The 24,888-nt window shown below is 38.3% G+C and overlaps 1 protein-coding gene across 2 annotated transcripts; it reads left to right on the plus strand.

The window, feature by feature from the left end:
* The first annotated feature begins 9,464 nt into the window (after nucleotides 1–9,464).
* FAM133B (family with sequence similarity 133 member B) lies at nucleotides 9,465–24,804 on the plus strand. Of its 2 annotated transcripts, none has more exons than XM_051802198.1 (12): nucleotides 9,465–9,494; nucleotides 9,525–9,638; nucleotides 13,214–13,311; nucleotides 14,007–14,085; nucleotides 16,302–16,376; nucleotides 16,549–16,581; nucleotides 16,996–17,064; nucleotides 17,672–17,767; nucleotides 18,957–19,004; nucleotides 20,750–20,845; nucleotides 21,130–21,174; nucleotides 22,737–24,804. In XM_051802198.1, exons 2-12 carry the CDS (start codon nucleotides 9,615–9,617, stop codon nucleotides 22,821–22,823), a joined length of 750 nt encoding a protein of 249 aa, XP_051658158.1. In that variant the 5' UTR covers nucleotides 9,465–9,494; nucleotides 9,525–9,614; the 3' UTR covers nucleotides 22,824–24,804. The 2 variants fall into 2 exon arrangements, with proteins under 2 accessions (XP_051658158.1, XP_051658159.1); XM_051802199.1 differs by having other exon boundaries at nucleotides 9,493–9,511; nucleotides 9,542–9,638.
* Nucleotides 24,805–24,888: the final 84 nt, after the last annotated feature.

The raw sequence follows: 24,888 nt of genomic DNA on the forward strand, positions 1-24,888 counted from the left end.
CATCCTTCTTTGACTGTGAAAGAAACCATGGGAGTCTGTTCCTCAACAGTCTTCCAGCATGCTGCTTCTTCTCACTGCAGCAACAGTTGCCTGTCACTTGTATCTGACCCCGCTCATAGTTGCACTGCCACTGAAGAAGCTGTGAGCTAAATTACTGCCTTGCAATTCTGCAGCCCCCCAGTCTGCAGGCAGCCAGTGATTTGTACTCTGGTTTTAACTTGTTCCTAATTAGGAAGTGGGAAATAGTACAGTCAAGTATGGCAAAGTGTGTGCTACTTTTCGGTTCAAGCAAAGCAATGAGCTAGAATAGATTAGATTGACCATAAAGTATTTGGTCAGCCAAAACAATTTTTAATTTAGAAGATCATTAACTAAGTACAGAAGATCCCTGGAAAACTGTCTGTGATGCACACATTTACAAGAACACCCAATGATGCTTCTGTTATCCAGAAGTTTTTAAATGGATGCAATGCCAACCTCCTACTGCTTACCCCTCTTCCTCTCCCCTTCCCAAGATCACTATTCCCAGGGAGAGGTTTCCTCCCAGCATGAGGCAAAGCAACTATGAAGCAGTCCCCAACTGTCAAGATAACTTATGTTCAGGTAGGCAGTCAAGCTCATTCCTTTTCTTTTGGTTATGGCAGTTTAGATTAAAGACCCCTGCCACAAGTACTAGGGACAAACAGACCTTAACCCCCAAAATATTCTCCTTAGGAAAGTCTTTCCAGGATCTAGAGGGGACAGTATACTTACTATTTCTATGACAGTTGACTTTTTTTCTCTTTTTAAACAGCAGTGTTGTAAGAACTTTCCTAAGAAAATTCCCACTACAGAAAAAAGATAATACTGATTTCTCGATATTCTGTGGGAAAAGAAAATGTATTCCAGGGAGATGATACATCTCAAACAATCATCCTTCATCTGTGATTAAAAAAAAAGCAAAACAACAAACCAGGTTCAAAATGTAGCCTGGGTTTACAGAGTGCTAGTTAAATAAGAAGTGCTTCTCAAATGTTTTTCAATCAAGACCTAAAACCCATCATGATTTCTTGCAGGGACTTTATCTTGGAGTCCCTTTTAAGAAAGGTGGATGTGGCCATGGGTTGCAGTTAAAATGTACATGAAAAATTGGATGCTGGCTAGAAGTTTGTGGATGTGAGGCTGTACAAGGTAGCTTATGTAAGCTCAGTGGGGATGTGCTTGTATGAAAGTTTTGGTTGCCATGCACATTTTGAACTGACGTTACCTATCATAACATGATAGAAGGACTGCAGCATCATGAGATAAGAGGCTTTTTCTCCCTAGATGTCTAGCAACCCAGTGGTCTTCCAGCTTTGCTTTGTTTTGATTTGATTTGTTTTATTTCGCCTCCACCACTGCCATTGTCCTTTCTATTGTGCATAAGTTGAATAGAAGTTCATTACCGTGTAGTTTACCAGCTCAAAAAGAGAGCAGGACAACACTGTCTAAAAAATTTGATCATTCTCTAGTGGTCAGTGTTAAGGGAATCACATAATCATAGAATATGCTGAGTTGGAAGGGATCCATCACAGTCATTGAGTCCAACTCCTGGTCCTGCGCAGGACACCCCAAGAATCACACCATGTGCCTGAGAGCATTGTCCAAACACTTTTTGAACTCTGTCAGGCTTGGTGCTGTGACCACTCCCCTGAGAAACCCACTCCAGTTCTCAACCATGCTCTGTGTGAAAAACATTTTCCTGGTATCTACCTAAACCTTCCCTGACTCACCTTCATGCCATTTCCTTGAGTCCTGTCACTGGTCATTAGAGTGAAGTTGTCTTGTTTAAATTCTAACAAATAGAATTCAATATCCATGACACCTGCCTTGCATTCAGCACTGTTAAACCATCTCACTGTCATTCTCCACAGTGTTCAAAATCACTTTGCCTGGAGATTGAACGTCCCTCCTACAACCCACTTGGAGTCACAGCAATGTGAGAAAAAGAAGTTTACATTATGACGGTGCTTTTTGGTAAGGAGTGAGAGCCAGTTCCAATTGAAACAGGGACTGAAAGAGTCTCGAGGTCTCTTAGCCAGGCATGTTTCACAAGCAAGGCAGTCACTTCTGTTAAGGCAAGAAACACATTTTAAAATACTTAAGACAGGGAAAATATAGAGGTGCCATTTATTTTTGCAATAGGACCTGTTTTCTCCACAAAGCTATATGATTTTGGCACTGAAACTAAGTCCACAGATGAACATTCATTCTCTCCTTGTAGTCTTTACTTTCCATGTAAATTCTTAACAAGCATTCAGATTAATGTATTTATGGTCCGTTTCATTCCAGTTCATTTAAGTGGTCTGTATCTGCCTTTGAATCTCATATGGGTTTTATTGTTAATGTAATATTTTGCTGCATTACTTTGAACAGCTTTAAAAGTATAATGTCTTCAAATGCTCTAGTTAAAGAAAAATTATACCCTCAAAATAATGTCTTAGAAGTTGGAACTGTATACTTTGGAAACAATGTTTATATTATGACTCGCAAAGGCATCACAGGGTGCTTTTGTGGGTGTGTCTGTCTTTTACTTTCTGTGTAACAGTGTGTATTTGTACTTCCTCACTAGCTTGATACTCTTCTCTCTGAAGGCTTAAGTCTGCAAACACATGAGTACTGTACCTCACCTGAGCAGTCCCACAGAGTAGAGGGGGTTTACTCATGTGAGTATAGTTGCTCACAAAAAGTATTTGCAGAAAAAGGCTTTACTTTAGTAACTGACTGTAGTTGTGAGGACACATGGTTAGTAACAGCACCAAGACACCAGTAAATGGGGTCAGTTTTTATTGAAGATGTGGACACATTTATCTTCAAGTTATTTGACATTAATCTAAATTATTGCTATTATAATTCAGTATATTATTTCTTATGAAAACACATTAGTCCTGCGAAAGGGTAGTTGCAAAAAAAGTATTGAGTCTTGCTGCTTTATTTGCATTTAGTATACAGTTTTGGTTTTTGAAGGGAAGCTAGCTTCTTAGAGAGACAGAAAGATAGATCAGTCAGAAAAAAATTATACATAAGCTTCATACTGTACATTGAGTTTTGCAACTAAAGTAGTATGTGTGTTCAGATTTAATATTTTTTATGCTTTAGAGCATCTTTGTCTTAATATGTAAAGGAATAAGCGGATTACTTCGAAATGCTATTGTAGAGCTAATTTTACGGATAGTGGGAGAATGTTGTCTGAAAAATTAAAATTAGAGAACATTACATAGACTGCCTTTGGCTTTAGTTTGTTTGTAGCAGGTCCAGCAGGTATCTGTTGATTCCAGATGCTTTAAGCCGGGGGCTGTGTTTGTGCAGCATCTTGTAACTGAATAAAGTTTTTTGCAGTGATAAAGTTGCCCACCTGGGCTTGAAGTAAGATTGCTGCCTAAACAAAAGCATAAAGGTAGCAAATTTAGGGGCGGGGGGGCAGGGGTTGTGCATGGACAATTGCATGAAATAGAATGGGGGTTTCAAAGTATTTTAAATCATTTAGGATGATTTCCTTTCCTTTTAACTCCACTGAATACAGTTAAATTAAACCAAGAATTTGGCCTTGTAAGTCTACAAATTTCAGTGTCAGGCAGTTCAGGTCTATATAAGGATACTTAAGTTTAGTAAATCAGCAAGAATACTATATAAAGGTAATGTGTGATAAAAATCTTAAGTCTAGTAACATTATTTCTCTCAAAATTTTTTTTCATTCTTTTTTTAATACAAAAGTTCAGAAGTGCACTTCTTAGTGGCATTTGGATATGTGGAGAAAAGCAGGATGCTGGTACATAAATGTATCAGAAATAAGATTCAGTTCTTACTGCTCCATGTGTGCCTACCTTACACATTACAAATCCCACTGTAAAAAAGACTTGTATAAAGTTAAGCCTGTTTGTAACTCTCACAGGATACTGGTTTCAGAATCTGCAAGATAAGTTATGTTCTCAAAAGGCATTATTAAAACTTGTGGTTTCAGGTTTACAGAATACTGTGAACTGTGACAGCTTCTAAGACACATCCAGAGTAACTTTATTAATCGATATTACACCAGACCAATATCTGTTAGCAAATTAAAATCTCTCTCAGTACCTACATTTCTCAGTATAATTTTACAAAAAAAACCAAAAAAAAACAAAAAAAAATACACAAACATGAAATACATTAAAAAAATTAAAACAGCCTCTAATGCTGTTTGACTTCTTTTTTTTTCTCTTTTTTCCACCTTTTTTATCATAGAATATCATTTTCTCTGGAGGTGTCTAGGATTTGATAATTCAAGGAAAACATGCAAAGCAGTTTGGAATACTCTTCTTCATTCACCTTAGGGCATATACTCAGCTGGTGAAAATCAGCATAGTCCTGTTGACTTCTACAGCATTGTATCAGTTTATACTAGTGCGACAGTTGGCATGTTGGGTTTTAGCATTTCAAGTCACTTTACCTACATAGGCAGTAGGATTCTCTTTTGCAAGATGGAAAGTTACCTGCGGTGCAAACTGTACTACCTAAACTACCGTTGATACCTGTTCACAGGACATGATTTCACTGTATCACTTCATACTTGAAATTCATATTGTTCTTTTAATCAGGGTACAAACATGAAAAGGTGCGTGTGTTACTGTTTCTTTTAAAGGTGCATCATTGAGGTTTTTTATTCTGTGCTTAATAGTCAGTGTTCTTTACATTCTTTGCATTCAGCATTAGAATCGTCTATGTGTGAAATACAATATCAACTGCAGAGGCACAGAAAATGTAAAAGCGATTTCTTGAATTGTTACTCAAATATACTGGGTTACCTTTCAGTCATCAATATGACATCAAGGGGCTACAACATGTGAACTGTGGTATAGAAGTCTTGAACCATTGCTGTACAGGAGATCCTGCAGCTTCTCTCCTCTTCTTGCACAGCTGCTGATTACCATATACACATTAGCAAAAAATATGTTTCTGCTGTACAGAATGGCTGGGAAGTAACACAGACACTTGGGAAACTCTAGAGCTCCCTTTGCAAGCTTTCGAACAAAGCCCTTTGATCTAACTGCATGCCTGCTCTGTGTCCCAAATTTCACCCTATGGGGCTTTCTGCTTCAAGAACACCCTCAGCTGGGGCTACTTTACATTGACTGCATTGAAGTTCATCGGAGCATGCACCTTACTGTATAACATATTCTTTAGCTTTTACAAGTTTGTAAAGATGGTTGACTGCAAAACTAATCATGTGTCAATACAGCAGAATTAAATTAAGGCACACAGAAAGTTATCAATAATGTATTAAATCAGAATTACAGTCCTTTGGAACTGAATGTTTTGCTGCTGGCAGTGCAAGAAAAGCAAAGTTGTGTATTTATTGTTGGGTGCTGAGGCTTCGGTATGGAAATCAATATAATAAAATTTTTCACAGTGTTGAGTTCTCTTTAGTTGTTCCCAAATTATTGAAAAGTAAAAACACAAAAAATTAGTTTTGTATTTAAAACTGCTTCACCCTTCTAGCTATATTTTTCTTTTGTCTAAAAATGTAAAATGAATACAAATGCAGTAAGTATTGTATATTAAATACAGAAAATTAGCAACGTTGATTTTGTAGTTTGTATGTTTGCAAGTGTTTTTCTCAACACCGTGTGTATTCTAGAAAATCAACAACCAGACACAGAAACATAAGCACATGCACACCTTTTCTACCACTTACCATATAAAATTTGTTTTATAAAAATCTAACCTCATTTGTCCCGATTTCTCATTTCTGAGCTACTTTATTGCTTACCTAGGATAAATGCCATTAAAAAAAAAAAATATGAGATCACTTTTTCTTTCAAAGGCAAAACATTGCTGCAGTTGCTGGGAATCTATGATTCAGCACTAATCTGTCTTTACTGAAACCTTTGTTTTAGTCTAAGCAAATTGTGCTGTAATACAGCCATAATGGCTCTCAGTTGTCCATGGAATGCAATATTTTTCCCAAAGGTACTTGATCCACCATTGCACTAACATGCCTGGTATTTGTGTATTCCTAAAGATTCTGCTGTTTCATCTTTTAAGGAGCTAAGCACACTTTATTGATTGACTGTTTTTTCTTGATTGGCTTTAAATTCAACTAGTAACATTTCTTGGTGTATAGAAATGGTAAAAATGTGGGTTTTGAGTCAAACACAAAATGACACATCAGACTCTAAAATCAGCTGCACGTTTTCTGTCTTCAACCAAAAAATGCTCATCAAAACAACTCAAATAAAGCTTAAGCTTATTGTAAAGATCATTAAGTGCTCTTTAGAGCAGGATACAAGTAGCTTCTACTAATAAGGCCTCCAGTGAGCCAAGTATTAGCTCAAGCATCCAGAGGGGTGTCAGCTCCTGGATGAAAGCTGACAGAAATGACTGGAAAGCTAACCAGACCCTAAAGCCTCAAAGGATTTTATAGCTTAGAACCAAAACTTTGTGCTGCCCTTAGAAAGTAGAAGGAACCACGGAAGTCTTTTGCTTAGTTATAAGCTAAGGTTATAAGCTGCAGATGCAACACAACCTTAAATAAAAACAGCCACCTTTACATTACGTGACATTCCAAATTAGTCTTTAAGCACATTATAAGGTTATAAGCTGCAGTCCAGCCAGGGACAGACACAAAGTGAACTGCAGTGAGGCCAGTCAGAGTCACAAATACCCATGTTAGCCATAGCTAGTGGATTGTGAAAAAGGGAAAAATCATGGAAATATTTAACATTACATAAGAAATACTACAGAGATCTGTATACTTTCTGGTGTTCTATCTCTGTTAGTGCTCAGAGCAAGACACCACAGAAGAAAATTCTACTGTCTGTTGACAATTACAATACAAATTCTTCATATGGGAATTTTCTTCCTAGCCCTCATCTGTGAGAAGGTGAGTTCATAAAACCTAATTATGGAAAAGAAAATGGTATTAAAAAAATAATCCATTAAGCAAAATACTAAGGACCTTGTAGCAAAAAAAGCACAAATGTTACTCTTCCCATTATTCACATAAGTGTTCTTATCCTCTTTGCCTCAAAATTGTCTGATGGCACTAGGTGTCACATGTCAGCACCATAGAAACAAATGTTCCTTTAAAAAGAATTTTAAATGCATTGTCTTTGTCTATCATTCACCTGCCATTTACTGATAAATGGAAAGCAAGGTAGCACAGTATCTATCACTCATCATTTTGTACCGATCAGTTATGTTGCTCCCCCCACCCACTCCTTTGATAAACAAGGTCATCTCTCAGTCTCCTTTCACACAGAAGTCCTTTCTCCAAGTATTTTCATCCATTTTTAGAAATCTGATTTGTCTGGCTGGACTCCCAAGCCGCCTTCACAGCCAGGGAAGAAAAGTTAATTGGGGTCTAATTAAAATACTGTGAAGTGCCTGGCAGAGGACTCCCTTCTGCCCAGTGCCTGCACAGGGAGGGACTCCAATGCCCTTGCCTTCCTGCAATGGCAAGTCTTACTATTTCCAGGTACCAGGCTCAAAGTCTCATGGTGCAAACCATGGGATGAATATACTCTCTTAGGTTCAAATTTGGTCAAAACATTTCTGAAGAGTAATTCTATCCTGGAAGACTTGATGCAGCTTAGGTGTTACCTACTCTGCTGCGCTGAGCTGCAGCCCACGAAGACCTGCAGCCTGGTCACCGTGCCAGCACAGGGACGCGCAGACAGCCATGCTCTCACACTTGGGGCCACCCTTGTGCTGCCTAGGGCTGTAGTGGTGCTGGGCACAGCCTGCAGGGGTGCCGTGCCATGGTGCAGCCACCTGAAAACCAGATTGCACGGGGGTACACTAAAATGACCCAAATCTGAAGATGCGTTCAGGACAAGAACATCACCGTGCTTCACAAAAGGGGTATCATAATGTGTTCAGTGATACTTCCAATTTTATTTTGTATGTATTTTAATGCAGTTTTGTCTTCACTGTCCTTCTCGAGCATTGCAAGCAGCTCAGGGAGAACTGCCTGATGTGTTTCCAAAGTAGCCATCCTTGTTTTAAAACGTATCAGCTATTTTCTGAGGAATAAACATTATCCCTTCCATTATGCACTATCTTGCAATTTTGAACACTAAATTTAGTTTGCAACTGAACAAATTTTACTTGTAAATCTGGTGTAGTCGCTTTCTTAGTTTCCTTCTGGTTCCTCACAGCCTGCTCTTGGTTTTATTAAGCAATTTGGTATCACAAATTCCCATTGGCTCACCAGTTGTTCCAGCTATTCCCAAATATGATGAAGACAGAAAAACTATTTCAGAAACAAAACTCATTTGTGCTTTGTATGATTAGCATATTAACATAATTACTTTTTGTCATTTTTACAAAGCAGTGACTAACATGCAGTAATTTTTAATGGTAACACTTTAAGAAAAGGACATTTAAAATTCATGTTGGTAGATCCCGGTGATTCATGGGCTTCTCTTAGCACTTCCAATACCTTAATGTAATATTAAACCTGCCCGTATTACAATGTGCTTTATTTTGCAGTGCAGATGGCTACCGAGGGATGAGTACACACTTTTGGTTTTGTTTTGTTTTTCTTTTTTCCCCAAATAGAGCCCCGTTTCATTGAATTTTATGTCGGTACAGGCTGCTATTTCATAATACTTTAGTCTATGCATCTACCCAAGGAAAAAGTAACACCGCGTTTCCATCTGTAACTGGCCTCTAGATGGATCAAGAGACAAAGCCCTCGCCATGAAATTCTGCCCTCTCCCGGGATGCAAGTGCACGTTTACATTTCATCCAGGCTCCCCTCAGAGCCACCCCCAGCTCCGCCTCACAAAGGCTGTCCCGGCGCTCGCCCCGCCGGCGGCTCCTCAGTACGAGACAGACATGGAGCTCCTGGAGTGGGTCCAGCGGAGGGCAGCGAGGATGATTGCGGGGCTGGAGATCTCTCTTTCGAGGAAAGGCTGAGGGAGCGGGGCCTGTTCGGCCTCAGAAGAGACGGCTGAGACGGGACCTCATTTAAAGGGGGTGTTCAAGAGGATGGAGCCAGGCTCTTCTCGGGGGTGCTGAGTAACAGGACAGAAGCCAGCAGGCAGAAACTGATGCACAGGAAGCTCCACCTGAATATGAGTAAGAGTTTCTTTACTGTGCAGGTGACCGAGCATTGGAACAGATTGCCCAGAGGGGCTGTGGAGTCTCCCTCACTGGAGATACTCAAATACAGTCAACACAGTTCTGTGCAATGTGCTCTGGGACGCCCCTGCTTGAGCAGGGAGGTTGGACCAGATGATTCACTGCGATGCCTTCCCAGCTGACCCATCCTGCCTCCCCGCCACTGCCACCACCCCACCCGACACCCCGCAGTGTCCCGCCCCTCCCATCCTCGGCCCGCTCCGCCCCCGCCGCTGCCGGGGCCGCCCCTCAGCGCTGTGGGGCGGGGCGGGCGCTGCCGCCCAGGGGCCGCGGTGGCCGCTGCGGCGCCGCGGGCCCGGTAGGGGGCGTTGTGTGGCCGCCGCCATCGCCGCAGCCGCAGCTCCGCGGCCGCTCGGGGCCGAGCGGGGCTGAGCGGGGCCGAGCGGGGCCGAGCGGGGCCGAGCGGGGCCGAGCGGGGCCGCGGCTTCCCGGGCGCGGGGAAGGGCCCCGGGCCGGGCTGAGGCGGCGGCGCCATGGGGAAGCGGGACAACCGGGTGGTGAGTAACGCGGGTAGTGCCTCTGGGATCCGCCGCCGCCGCACGTCCGGCGCGGAGGCTGTGGGAAGCTGGGCTCTCCCTCGGCCCGGGCGGGCCTGTCCGGCCGCCGCCGCGCTGCGGCCGCCGGGCGGGGCAGAAAGGGCCGCTGCGGGGGACGGGAGGGGCCCGGGGCCGGCGGGGCTGCCTGCGGCGGGCCGAGGGCTCCTGGAGGCCGGCTGGGTACACGGCGGCGGGACTGGGGTCCGGCCGGGCTCCGGAACCCGCCGGCGGGCGACAAAGGCGGGCCGTGCCCCGCTTCCCCTCGGGAGCCGCCGGAGCCCCGTGCGGGGTGTCCCTCCCTCGGCAGGTGCCCGCGGCTCTCTGGCAGAGTCTTTCATTGCCTTGTCAAATCTGGCAGCATCGTGACTGACGCCTGCTTTGTGATCTGCCGGGGGAAGGTGATTAAGATGCTGGCCCGGTCCGTACAAAAATAAAACGTTCTCACTGGGAGTTGCAGCGCTCCCCGAAGTAGCTCTTTGCCGTGTTCAGCCGTATTTCCTTAAACTTGGCGTTTAGCTATACCTGAGCGATCTGAAATTTAGCTTTACGCAGCACTGCTGCCTTGGGAGCCAGCGCTCAGCAGGCAAAAAATGCGCTTCTACACACCTGAGTGCAGAGCCTGATTTCACACAGTTACCACGTTCGTCCTTCTTCCTGTTTGTCTTTAAATGTTTTTGTATCAGCCTTTCACCTTACACTCATAATCATTTAGGCATTGTAAATTTGCAACTGAGTTTTATGATTAAACACAAATCATAATACTTTTATTTTTTCCCCTTTTTTTGTTTTGCTGTGTGTTCATACTCAGATCCATTCACATCTTTGCATACCTCGGTGGAATAATATAGTAGTAGACATGAAGGACATATATATTATACAGATGGATAGCAAAGTGCCTTTGATTGCTTTATTGAGGTATCAAAATAATGGAGTCTACTAAGAAAGAGTTGACAGTGTTAGATTCCCAAGACCGGACCTAAGCTTGAAATTGCCCTCTTGTGATGTTTTTGGGTGTGTATTTATTTATTCTTAATTTTCTTTTAATAGAGCAGTTGGGGTATACCTACCAATGCCAGCAAATCTTTCTCTATACTACAGAGACTATAAAGTTCCTGTATAATGTTCATTGTGCCATCATGGCTTTCTAGTACAGACAGTTTAGAATATAGGACCCTTTACTCCTCCTGTGTTTTTGTAGAGCTTTCTGTTACCATTGTTTTGACTATTTGGAGATGGAAAATAAACGAGGTTTTTCACATCTACAGGATATTTGCAAGGCAGTAGTAGTTAGTATTGCTTGCCCAGAGAACCATACCTGATTAAAGGTTCTTTATGCTTTTCATGAGCATGAAAGCTATACAGCAAATACCTTCTTAATATCTACTTGAGCAAACTGCCAAGCAGAAGAAAATGAATGTGCAGACAAGTACTTTCTTTATTGAGGGTGCTTTTCTGTGCTCTCTCTGGCTAGTGACATGCAGTTTGGCAAAGTAGTGCGAATACTTTTCAGAAATGTTTATTGGTGAAGTAATTCTTCATAAATAAACCTGTCTGAAATTATAAGAACATGTTTTAAGACATAAATTTCCTAATCATGGAATATAAAGCAGTACTCAGTCATTATGTATTTGCTGTGGGAACGTTAAAGAAAGGGAGGAAGCTTCCTAGCCAGTTGTCCAGGGGCAGTTTGAGGAAGTAGAAAAACAACATTTGACAGTGGTTGTCTGTTTTGCAGGTAGAGAGTTTTGTTGGGAGGTAGTGAGGTGTTCATTATATGTTAGCTCAGGTAGGAAAGTAGTTAATTTTTATTTAAGAGCAGCAAGAGACCTTTTTTTTAGAAAATAATTACATTAAAAAGAGCTTTAAGATACAAATTCTTGATTGCTAACCAAAAAGAGTTGACTTGGCATGTTCACTGGAGAAAGCCGAGGTTCTAGTGGATCTAGTACATTGAAATTACGTTTGTTTAGTCAAAACAGTGTTCAAATACTGTTTACTGCATTCCTAAAGGAACTTGTTTTCCACTCAAAGTTGAATTCAATTACAAGAATTTTACTCAGATTTGTAATGTGAATGCCTCTTTCTAAGTATTGTAACTACTTGAGTTCAAACATCCATCTGCTGCTTGTTTCAGTTGGCACACCTGTGTTTATTTGCCTATGTTAGCCTTTTTGTGTGAATTAAAGCCATAGAGCAAAGCACCAAGAAATAGCAGCAAATGTCACCCTTAGAGTTGCAAAGTCAACTTGAGTCAAAAAATGCTCCACTTGAAAGAGTCCTTGGATTGCTTCAGTGTGGTCCAGGTCCAGATCATGAGCTAAACTCGTGTGGGGAGTTTAGCCAGGTGCCCCATCCAAGGCAGAGCCCAGAGTCCCTCTTCCAGGCCTAAATGTATCCCCAAGAGCTGAAGGCTGAAGGCCACCAGCCTGCTTGCAGTCCAGAAAGTCAGCATTGCTGTGGTCACTGCTTCTGCTGTGAGGGCAACAGCTGCTGCTTCTGACAGCTTTCACAAATGGTCACCTCCTGTGTATGGTGGTTTCTGAGTGCCTGATAAAAAGCAGTGTTGGACACGTAGGAGCTATACAGATGGTCAGATCTTTGCTTTGAATCTACAAAATGTTGTACTCTTTAAAAAATTGTCTCAGACTGGCAACGAAAAAGAAGCATTGTATGGGCTGTTTGATCTTTTTCCTCATCTCCAAACTGAACAGTAAGAACAGTGTGTGTTATGTTCTGCAGAAGTAAATTGTAAAGTGTTGGGATGATGTGATAAAAACCTGTGAGATAAGGGGGTATATGTACCCCCCTTTCACATGAACAAACTATTGTTGACATAAAAAAATATGGAAGAATTTTTTGCTATAGGTTTCCCATTAATTGCTGAGGTGTATTATGGATTCTAAGCTTTAATTTAATCTTCTATAGCCCAAACAGAATGCATAGGTTTGAAAGATGGAATACGTCATAAATTGGCATTAGGTATGTTTGGGTTTGGAGTTTTTTTCCTCCTCAAATATCCCTAAGTCATTGAATTTTCATATATGCATAACTGTAGCAGAGTACCTCTGCTTTCTTGTTTTGGTGTTACAGCAAGAAATTTCATGCAGAATTTATTGAATCTACTGTCATCAATTTTGAACAGAACAATAAAGACATAGAATCAGTTGTCCCAGAGAGTATGAGCTGAACTATAATTACATTTTCCATATCCCAAGGAAGAATATTTCAGCAATCATACTACTACTCTCAGTTTGCAAAATCATTGCTCAGGGAGGGGAATTATTGTAAGGAACATGGTCTCTTTGTGGATCAGTTCTTTCTGCCACAGTATAACTCAAATTGAAAGCATTTACCTGAGTCTTTTCTGCCAGACCGAGTCAACTTGTTTTAGTTAAACATTTTATATTTTTAGAAACAAGTCAGAATTATTTTTCAGTGAGTGAGATGATTTTTTTGTGAAGAACAAAAAAAAGATATTTTGGTATCATAGCACAACTGATGTATTTTGTATTTCTTTTTGTTGTTTCATATTAAAGGCTTATATGAATCCCATAGCTATGGCCAGAGCACGAGGTCCTGCACCAAATTCAGGACCAACAATACAAGACTACTTGAACAGGCCAAGACCAACATGGTAAGTGGCAATACCTCTCTACCATTCTGGCAGTTAAAGTAAAAGAGTTGTTCCTTCTTACTAAAATGACACTGGTACCTACCTACCCAGAATATCCAGTAATAGATTTTAAAAGATTCCTTGTCTCTGACCAAGGTGTTCTTTTCTAAATATGTTTTCAATCTTCTCTTTTAAAAACAATAGTATTTCATTTGGAAATGTATATTTCTTATTTGTCTGTATTTTTTTGGCAAGAATTTCTCAGAAGAGGAAAATGTTTGTCATTTTACCTCTTTCATAAATAATACCTAAACCTTGCATATATATTTAATTTGTAAACAAATTAATCTCTAGAAAAACATTTTGCCGGTATATTCTTAGAACACAGTTTACCTACCCAACAAAGTCATCACTTTGAGATATTATCAGCAACTTAATGTTCAATCCCTTCTACCTACTTTTATGAGACATTAGAGAACAATTTACTTAATTGCAAAGTTAACTTTAGGTCTTCCAGAGGGATTTAACTACCGTACTTAAGTTATTAGGGTTAGGTTACCATATGTGTAACATCTAAGATGCTTTCCTGCTTCTTCTGTTGGAAGTTCAACCAAGGCTAAACTACAAAAAACTCTACAAAAAGTTAGACATTGAAGAGGGCATGAAGAAAGTATTTTTAATTGTGAAAATCGTGATCTGTCATCCTTTTCATGTAGGGAAGAAGTGAAAGAGCAACTAGAAAAGAAAAAGAAAGGATCCAGGGCTTTGGCTGAGTTTGAAGAAAAGATGAATGAGGTTGGTAATGTTATTAGCTGTCAATATATGATTCTTCTTATCCAACAAGCTACTTTGCTTTTGTTATTATTAACAGTACCAAATAGTCAGAGTATTTCACTTCACTCAAGCTTTTAATGAGTAAATATTTTGTTTCATTTATATCGGGAGTTAAGATTACCACTTAACCAGTGAAGAGTTACTCTCAGTTCAGAGAAACACTATATAAAAAGTTTTTAAACTTGCTGGTGAATAAAACTTGACCTTGTCATAAATGTAAATATATTTATACAAATGCATGTGCTTATATTAATAAATTAGTGCATTTTGATAAACCTAAAGCCTCTTGTGCTAATCTTCACTTGTTTAATATCACAGAGTCCAAATATATTGCGAAAAAGTGTATTACTGGAAGCAGATGTCTTTGGCAAGGAATGTACATGTAATATTAATATGGGAGAGGGCACAAAAATGGCCTTCAATGTACAGATAGGACTACAAAGCACTTCTTTTTTGTTCATCCTAAGCTGATTACAGTATGTGCTGGTTCTCTGCTATAAATGCAGCTGTTCTGATCCTTGCATTCCATACCTACTGGAAGTCACCCCAGTATAAGAAAGTTTCACATGTAACTCCTGTTGTATAGAAGGGAGAAATTAGTCTACAATGAATTTAGCTGCTTCTGTTCCTTCTTGGGTCCTGGTATCTTGAGATAAGCTTCAGGCAGTAATCTTCATTATCGTTCATAATCTTCATTATCGTTTGTGAGTTTCTGGTTGAAGTAGATTATGCTCCTTGTCTGTTACTGGAAGGGCATAGTACCCCTTAGTACTCTTGCTGTACCTTTTTGCCTAAGAAGTTGTACAAGGATTTGGAGGGCCATGGGGTGCTATTCTGAAAGGATCAGTTGTTCCGTGCTCTGTGACTTTTAGCTTGGTGAGTTTGGTTTAGTATTCTATCACATTCCTTTCCTGATTTTATCTGTGCTTGAGTGTGAAATAATTGAAACTGGCATGGATAGAACCTTTCAGTATGGCAGAACAGCAGGAAGGGTTGCAGGGAATCATGAAATAGCCATGAGTTATTCCTAAAGCTCCTAAGAACAAATCTCTGAACGGTTGAAGATTACATGTCTGTGAATGAGGTGCTGTTTCCTCTATTTTACTGACAGTTGTTGGGATTTTTTGTTTAAAACATAGCACTAGCACAGTCTTTAAATTAAAGAGAATAGTGGCCTAATGAAGAACTGGCTGTTGTTAAAGACCCCTCAGGTAGCTCTGGGTACCTGGTATGTCAAAGTACAAACCCACTGCAATATTCCATAGATGCTACCTTGGACTGTGGAAGCACATTATGCACATTACTGTATCCTGGCTAATCTGCCATATCTCTCATCAGCAATATTCAGCTAATTCACAATATGCTGGCGTGGGGATATGGGTATCATACTGCAATGCACAGGTTACTTAATTCTTGATATTTCTGTCCCTTCAGCACAATATATAGATTATCATTGTTTTGCCAATACATTACCAATACAGCTTCATTGTGAGGATCAGAATAATAAAGAAGGGATCACATGGTGTGTCTGACAGTGCAGACAGAACCTAGCAGCCTTTCAGTTTGATGGGGGCAGGTTGGATGCTTCGAGTTCTTGAAGGGGGGGTTTTAGGTAGACCTAGAGACTGTGTGAGGAATTGAAAAGGAGGAATGAGAGGAGACTTTTATTCATCCATCTGGTATGCTTGGCCTAACAAAAATAAGAGCATTTCTATGAAGATATGTATAGTAATTTGATCTAATTATTGCTGACATTAACGAGGCCCATAACAGAGACTACAGACACATTGAAGAAGGCAGAGGAGAATTTGTCTTGAAGTTTTGTTTCAGGTGATTTTTAGAACTAAGAAAAAAATTGCAGTTTTTCTGGTAGAGTACCCTGGTTTTCTGAAGTGCTCTAGCAGGAACGCTGTGATACAAAAGCAAAAAATGCCATAATTAATGACCTTCAAGATAAGTAACAGTCTCTGAAAGCCAAATAACTTGAACACATGAACTAGCACTGTATTTTGATTAATATTAATTTTATGTAAAATCAAGTGCATTACAGCCTTGGTCAACATTATATATTGTTTATTTTCTGTGGGTTCTGTCGAAACTATAATGTCATGTAGAGGAGAGCTCAAAAAAACCTGTTTGGACATGATGCTCCTGTCACTGCTTCTGTTTGGTTTTAGAATTGGAGGAAAGAACTGGAAAAACACAGGGAAAAATTACTGGGTGGAAATGAGAGTTCCTCCAAAAAGAAAGAGGTAAGTTATTTTCAATTTCATACAGTCTGTGTTCGGAACTGGATTTATCATCAATGCTGCCAACACAGAATTTCATAAATACATTTTAAAAACCACCATCAAAGTATATAAACCTAAATGCATGACAAAAAAAATTACGCCAAAGTAACATTTGTTTTATTTTACTTTTAAGAAAAAGAAAAAGGAAAAGAAGAAATCTAATAGGGTGAGCAAAATTTTCACTTTTCTGAGCTTTTTTGCATTGGAGTTGTTCCTATTTGTCATTTAAGTTCTCTTGGAAAGAAAAAGTATAGCTGTAATTTTGATTTTAGATGTTAAATTAACTTGCTTTTATTAAAGAGGGTTTGCATACATTCTGTACAAGGAGAGTTTTATTTCTGCATAAAAGGGAGGAAAAGATCAGTAAATAGATATTATTAAATGAAAAATGTTAGAAGTTAATTAGAAATTTTATTTAAGAAAATCAATGTAGGATCAGCTTCTTAGAAGTAAAATTTTATTGATGATTTTACTTCGAAAATGTAGAAATTTGAAAGGGAGTGTTTGGATGGGCTTTTGACTGTTTGCTAGACAAAATGCTGCATCTCACAAGCTTCACTTTTTGTTGTGTTTGGTCAAGTTGTCTTCATCTTCCTCTTCTTCATCAAGCTCTGATTCTTCCAGCAGTTCATCTGATTCAGAAGATGAGGTAAGAGCTAACTTATTGGAATCTATCAGGTTTTGTTCATGAGGCTTATTTAACACAGATTTTGGTAATATGTTTTAGAATATTGTTTGCGGGCTTGGTTTGCATAAAACTATTTAATTTTTATACATTTGGTACATATAATAAAGTTGTTAATTTTAGACATAGATATCTATTCAATGGTTTCTGTATGGATGCTATAGATTTTGGATTCCAGGCTTGTAAACTGGATCTATTTCTGTTTAAGCATTGAATTGTATGCTTTTTTAATAGAATCTCCCATCTAATCATAAAAATGCAAACATGCCATTTTACTTTTGAGCAAAAATCTTTGTTACAGATAATCAGATTCTACAGCACACATCTAAATAATAAACAGAATCTAGAGAACCTGGATTTTTCACCAGTTTACATTTTTTCAATGCAGAAGAGTTATGAAGGTCGTCCAGTAAAAGAATCAATTGTAGCATACTTTATTCCTCAAGAGAACATGATAACATGTAGGAATTTGGTGTTCCCTCTTCTTTACATTTAATGTAAATCTTCAATTCTAATGAGCACAAATTCAAGTTTATGTTTTTCCTCCTTTTTCTACAATATTTGTGGATAGGATAAAAAGCAAGGGAAGAAAAGAAGAAAAAAGAAGTATCGCTCCTCCCGGAAATCTTCAGCAAGCTCAACTTCAGAATCTGAGTCAGACAGCAAGGTGAATATGCACATGTGTTATAAAGAGAGAAACATTTCTGAGTTTCACATATCAATATGGGTTTTTGTCTTCCAAATTTAAATCTGTGCATTCTCACTGTGCCTGAGCTGCACTTGTATCTTATGCATGTAGACTGGAGTCTGCCTCCACTGGCCCCAATGCCTGACAGAAATAATTTGATCTTTAGAAAATGAACTTTCTTTATTCCAGCCATTTGTAGTTATTTTTCTGAATTCAGACGCATGTAGCTTTTTTGCTGCTCAATTGTTTAGTTTTAATACTACATTAACACTATTTTCTGTGAAATTCTTTTGAATATGCTATTTAATTGAACACCATCCGTGAAAATACAGGTATTGCAGGGTATCAGTGGCCAGAATATTGCCTTTCTAAATATCTGTGGACTAAGTAGTTTCTTGTTGGAGAACTGAGCCTTTCCCAAATGCATCTTAAATTGAGGTTGTCTTTTTCCTTTTCTGAAAGTAGAGCAATGTAGATACACAAGCTTATTGAATGAACGAAAAAGTGAAGAGGACACATCAGGCAATTTGTTCTGTTATGTTCGCATTTTTCTGTGTTACAGTGTATAGTAACTGCACGTCTTGCCAAAATATTAATATTACAGTGACTTGTTAAGATTCTAGGTGTAGACTTTATTACAGGCTTTCACTGGAATATAATTCAGTAGGGTATAAGTTTGATGAATCTTGTTTGCATACACCTATGAATTTTTGCTAATGGGAGGTTAAAAAATTTGCTATCTAAAGGGAGAGACAGATATCTTCACTGCTGAAACTGGAAGGCAGAAAATTCCAGGGAGATACCTGCTTAACCCCAGCTTGATCAGTGAAGATGGACATGGATAAAGAATAAAGGCTCCCAACTGTTCGTGTTATATGCGGTTACAGTAGTGATTGCTGGTATCCTTTCCAGAGGCTCTCTACATGTGCTGCAAGCACACTGTTAACTGATGCCATACAGACTTTTCATGCTGATCATTTAGGAAGTAAGCAGCTGCATCAAAATTATGTCTTTTTCATATTTTTCCTGTTCACTGCAAGGTAGAAAGGATAACTTTGAAGAATTACCTTCAAGAGACAGAAAAAGACTATGGGTTGGACTGCTTTTGGGATTACTACCTTTTTCATGAAATAATTTTGTCATGGTTTATGTTTTCCTTTCTATTTAGGACAGCACAAAAAAGAAGAAGTCAAAGGAAGACTGTGAAAAAGAGAAGGTATTTTTATTCTTTAAATATTTACATCAGAACTGCATTTTGCATACATAAAGGAGCTTTCTTTTTTTCATATTGAATGCCTCAGTTGACACCTATGGAAATTTTCTGTCCAAAACTACACAGAAGGTATTCGGCGCGCTCAGCTTTAAGGTAGACTTTTAGTTGGATTCAGCTCCTGCATTAGTAATTGTTATTAGTGGAAACTGCTGGATCTGTTCTTGTTACAAAGGTAAATCAAAATTTTATCTAATCTGCTGTAGTAGACCAGCTACATTCTAGTATTTTGGGGTTTACCTTTAGCTGTCACACTGAGCTAAAAATATATGTGATGATATTTCAGTGGCATACCTGGTAGGATATCGGCTTGTTGCTGTAAATTAAGAAACAACAAGCAGAAGATATATTCATCTAAATGTAGTCATAATTATAGATGCTGTACTTATGATAGCTTTGAAGAATTGCAGGGGAAATTGTATTAGCTTAAGAGAAACTACCTTATTCTGTCTTTTCTCTGAGCACAAAAACCCTCTTTCTTTCCCACCACTGCACCATTTTGTATACATCCATTATGTTCCTTCCCTTATGTTTATTGTAAATAATCTAATTGACTTCAATTTTAGTTATTGATACCCAATGGGTAAACTAACAATGCTTTCAGAGTCCACACAAGTCTTTCTCTCCAGTTACCTTTCTTATCACATTGGACTCTACTACTTCAGTCAATAGTATTGATTCTGATGTACAAATTCTCCATTGCATGAGGCAAATGCACTGATTTTTTTTTCCCTGTTGCTCCTGCTTCTATTTTACAGTGTCCACTTCCCATCAACTCCTTTTGAGTAGCTTCTCTTTGAAGACCAAGTGTCTACCATAGTTCCTTATTGTAATGCTGCTTTCACACATCTTCTGAAAGGCACTTGGGGACTAGAGGTGTTCCCCTACCTGCAGATCCCCCATCTCTCAGATGGGCTGCATCATAGTACTTTTCATGAGTTCCTTTGGGAAATGATTGAGGTGCCTGTAATAGATTCAATAGCACAGCTGAGATGTGTGATCCTGCCTTGCAAGAAAAAATTATTAGCATGAATTTTTTCATTTTTTGGCCTTAGAAATTGAGCGAAGAAAAGTAGCTCCAGTCTTAGAAACACCTTGCCTGGTCCAGAGCAAAGTGCAGGGGGGCAGAAAAGTAGCTCATCAAACAGTCTCACACAACATCAAAATTTTAAAAATACTGTCCTTTTAAATGCTCTGAAATTAAATATGAAGTGTTGGAAGTGCAGCTGGCAGGGACAGCTTGTCCTGGTTCAACACAAATAATAGAGAGAGCTTTTTCTTTTGGTTGCATCAACAAAGCAAGAGTCTGAAGCTGCAGTGTTTGTATACATGTATTGAAACATGTTCAGTTATACGTTATTTAAAAGTGGGGAAATGTCTTATTTTCAAATACTTACTCCTCCATGTGTTATTATTTAAAATAAGAGACTATTATTATTCCTTTCACTTCTAGAAAGTTGCTGTATCTTGGTAACAAGAAAAAGAAATATACATAAAATTATTATTTTCACTAAAAGCATTTTAACAGTTTGGTAGGGTAATTTGTTGATGATGAGTAGTTAGTTTAATGTCAACAATATTTTAAGATATTTCACAACTTAGAACTGATATTTCATTCTTAAATTTTAAGCAGAATTTTTATGGAATTTGAAAGGCCTGACTTTACTCACAAATATATTACTTCTGTGTAGGAAGGTAAAAATCACCACAGGAAAAGGAAGAAAGCAGATCGTGGTGATGGACCTTTATCATCAGAATCTGTATCTGAATCGGAGCAGACAGAGGAGGTCAGTGAAACCTCAATTTCAGATGTTATAGTGTTTGTAGCTTACTGATTCACCTGAATAAATGAATGAACTAGCTTCGAGTATATTGTTGAAACTATTCTGCTCTCTGCGGGGGAATTTAAGAGTGCAGCACACTCAAAGTTTTTGGTATTTTTACCTTTAATAACAAATTTTAGTAAGAATTGTTTATTCCACCTTCTATCGTCTACAAGTAATTTTGAATTAATTTTCTTGAAAATATGCAACGTTCTATGGATATTACATTTGGTTTAATTTTTCTTCAGGTGCAAGCAAAAAAGAAGAAAAACAGTGAGGAAAAGGAAAAAACAGCAAGTATCCCTCTTACACTGTAGTTTCAGGATATAAATACTCTGTACTTGGTTAATTTCCAATTTCACATTTTTTGCTCATACGTTTTATAGCAATAGTCTACTGTCACATGAATCCAAATTAACAGTTTCTCTGTTTACCTGTTGAAGTCACTTTTTTCAACTGCTGAATTAAAGAAGAATTTGTCACTATTTTACCTATATATGATTTGAGATTTATATGTTTAACACTTACGGTAGAATTGTACTCTGTATCAACCTACTAGGTTGATAGCAGTAGGTAGGGTAGCAGTTTGCCACACAGACAAACATCAGTGCTGTTCCTTTGTTAATATTGTACGTAATTCCTCTCTTCCACCATGAAAAGGGCCTTAGGACATAATTGCTGCAACATCTGCACCATTATAATTCTACCCCCAACCAAAAAGCTGCCAGCAACCTGTTACTTTTTTCAGTTTTGTTGATTTGTTTCTGTTGATAAAAGTGAAAGGAGGGTTCAGCAGTGATTTATATAGAACCCAAATTTATCACATGTAGCCGAGGCTCCTTATTTAGGAGTATGGTGGTTTTGAGATCCTAAATGCCCACTCGAGATGTCTCTATAATCTCTCTCCTGTCAGCAGCAGTGTTCCTAATTAGGCATCTCAGTTGTCTTAGATAAGTTAGAGTGAAGGGAAGGTTTACATTAGTCACCTAAAAATAACAGCATAGGAGTATCAGTGATACTCAGTACACATTTTTTGATGGAACTTGTTTGTTTTTTCAGAATCATATAAACTGTTTGCCGTAAGATTTCTAGTGATTGATTGTGGGGGGAGTTTTGTAGAAGATGTATATGTGTAAGGAATATGTATAAACATATATATATATATATAAAATATGTAAGGAATATGTATAAAATCATGTGCATTTTATACCGATTCTTTCGTTTGCATAATATCACACCTATTTGAGAATTCCTGTTGAAATTCTGCTTGCAAAAAGACAGGATTGTACATCTCAGCTTCTGGATTACAGTGGATCAGCATATTAGCTTCAGGACTGAATCCAGCAGGGTTAATTTGAGCGTATTTATATTTACAATTGAGATTATAATTGATTTATTTTAAACAAAGTACAAGTGCTAGAGATTCTAGCCAAGTGCAGTTGAACTAGTTAATTTTGCACAGTGAATTTAAGTGCTTTACTTCAAAATCTATAAACATGCGAGTTATTCCCACATATATAAAACGTCACGGCTTGTCAAAGCACTTCCATATTACTTTCTCAATAATCTATAAAGCACTGAAAATCATTTAAAAGATTAGGAAATATAATGGTGACACTGATGAGAAATGTGAAATAGCCATATCATGGTGGAGATAAATTGAAGACTTCTTATAATAGTGCAAATTGCTGGGTGAAATACGAATTTTCTTTTTGTGATTTCTCAATGGGCTTCTGTAGAAATCTCTTTTGAAATGTCTTTGCAAAGATATCCTTTTTGTGCTGTCATTTTGCCTTAGCAGAATGTAATAGATGGAAATCTTATTATACAATAACTTTCATTTAATTTTTTTTAGGATAAAACAAAAAAGAGAAAGAAGCACAAGAAACATGGTAAAAAGAAGAAAAAGAAGATTGCTGGTTCAAATTCGGATTCAGAATAATATTTAAAAAATCCCAAGACTATCAACAGAAGTGTAATGACTGAAGAAAACTTAAACTGTGAAATGACAGCAAACTTTACCAAACTGCATGAGTTTTCCTGTGTTTTAGAAATATTTCTAATCTTTCAATAGCCAGCCAGATGCAGCTGTGCTGGGACAGACCATTGTTATTGCCTGCTGCTTAATACATGAGGTACAACTTTTAGAAAATTCCAGTAAGCAGTGATGGATGTTTGAAACAATGTGAGATGGTAGGCCAGCTGAGGTGTAAAATATTGGAAAATAAGAGTTAAACTTTTTAGATAGTAAAAGTAGTCTTTTAAAGCATTAGTAATAGTCTTTATTTGTAAATCAGGATAAATTAAATCCCAAGTTCATCCTGCAGGTTAAACAAGATGGTGTCTGCTAATGGAAAATTAATAACATTTAAAAGGCTGCCTTTGTAGAAATGTGTATCATCTGGCCCCTAACCGTCTTCATGCTTACGAGAAAGGGAATGCTGCCATTTTGGCTAACTGAATAGGGTGCCTTTGCCTTTGATTCTTGCAAATCTCTGCTATTTTTAATCCATGCAGCATCTCTGATTCCTGGGAAGCTAGAGCTATTGTCAGCAGACTTTTCCTGAATAAGCAGTTTTGAGCTTCCAAGCATGTGCTTCTGCATTAAGCAAGAGCAATGACATTTTGCAGTCTAACTGACAGTCAAAACCTGAGTATTTTACCTCTGCTTCTTTAAAATAGCGATAGACCTTTGCTAGTAAATATGCGTATTTCATTTAATGTCATTTTGGTTTAATTGAAAACTTCTTGCAAACACTGGTAGCTTTGTTTGCATTACCTTTAGAATTGTTTTGCATGATTTGTACCATTTTTAAATTAACAAAATGCAGGTAATAATTTGTTGTAACCAGTTCTATGAATTATGTTCCACATGCAGAGTTTCATGTATGTATTTAGTTAAAGTTCATTGCTGTGTTTAAGTGCACACTTGCTGAAGATATTTAGCATGTAAAAAGCAGGGTTTTGATACCTTAACAGCTTCATATTGAAGCTGATTTTACTCTAAGCAAGTTCAGTGGCAGATCTGTTACGTGACGTGTCTTGTTAGATAAAAAAACTACTGCCAGAATCTCATTAAAGATACTGTTTAAACAGTTTGTATTTATATTTTTGTACTTGAGGGCTACAGAATGTTAACCTAAGTCATAAAGCTGATTACTTTAATTTAGTTGCTTTAGATATTGGAAAAAAAGCTTTTTTAAATTAAATGTGCACACAAGAACACACAAGCAACCATTCGATTTTAGTTTACATGAAATTCTCACTATATTTTCCATTGAAATACTGATTGCTGGGCCTTCTGTTAGCTTTTAACAATTGCCCATCCATCCCAGGCAGTCAACTATACATTGTATTCTTGATCCACCCCTTTTTTTCATTGCACAGGTGCTAACTTAGAACTTACCTCTATTACATACAGATGTTTCAAATATTGTGTTGCCAAGAATTTCAAGAGCTTTAAGACATTGATTATTAGTCTGCAAACCATAACTAAAAACTATGGGAGAAAGATTATTTCATGTTGCCTTTGTACAGAGAAATTGACTTGAAGTTCTTGGGGCAATACAACCATTGCAGCATTACAACGTTGCAGCAATGGCCCTCTAAATTATAGTAATATTTTTATCAAATATTTTATAGTGTTCGGCTTGATGTTACCAATTCTAGACACTGCTTTGTCAGTGAGGTTAAAATAAAGGCAAGATGCAGTGAACAGTAGGGGATCGATTTGGGGTTTGTGTTTAGTTTTGTTGGGGTTGGTTTCTTTTTAAATTGTGGTGTTGCTGTTTTGGTAGAAGAACTTGTAATGAACCATAGCATAAATGCTCTGTCCTCTGTGATACCTTATTTGACTTTTACACAACCACCTGCCACAGAAAGAAATAAAAATGCAAATGAGACCCAGTCTTCCAAATACCTAAGCTGGATGTCATTTTAATTGTCTCAGTATAACTACATGTTCTGCCCAGCTGTGGGCTTCAAGTGCTGCTGTCGTGCTTATGTAG

The sequence above is a fragment of the Manacus candei genome, unplaced genomic scaffold, assembly GCF_025592945.1.
Source record: "Manacus candei isolate 608988 ecotype Guabito, Panama unplaced genomic scaffold, ASM2559294v1 h1tg000056l, whole genome shotgun sequence".
Lineage (NCBI taxonomy): Eukaryota > Metazoa > Chordata > Aves > Passeriformes > Pipridae > Manacus > Manacus candei.

Bases quoted from the DNA above. Each gene is read 5' to 3' on its own strand.
- FAM133B (XM_051802198.1), top strand. From the start codon at position 9,615: ATGGGGAAGCGGGACAACCGGGTG. The intron at 9,639-13,213 runs GTGAGTAACGCG...TTCATATTAAAG, and splicing joins GGAAGCGGGACAACCGGGTG to GCTTATATGAATCCCATAGC. The intron at 14,086-16,301 runs GTTGGTAATGTT...GTTTGGTTTTAG, and splicing joins TTGAAGAAAAGATGAATGAG to AATTGGAGGAAAGAACTGGA.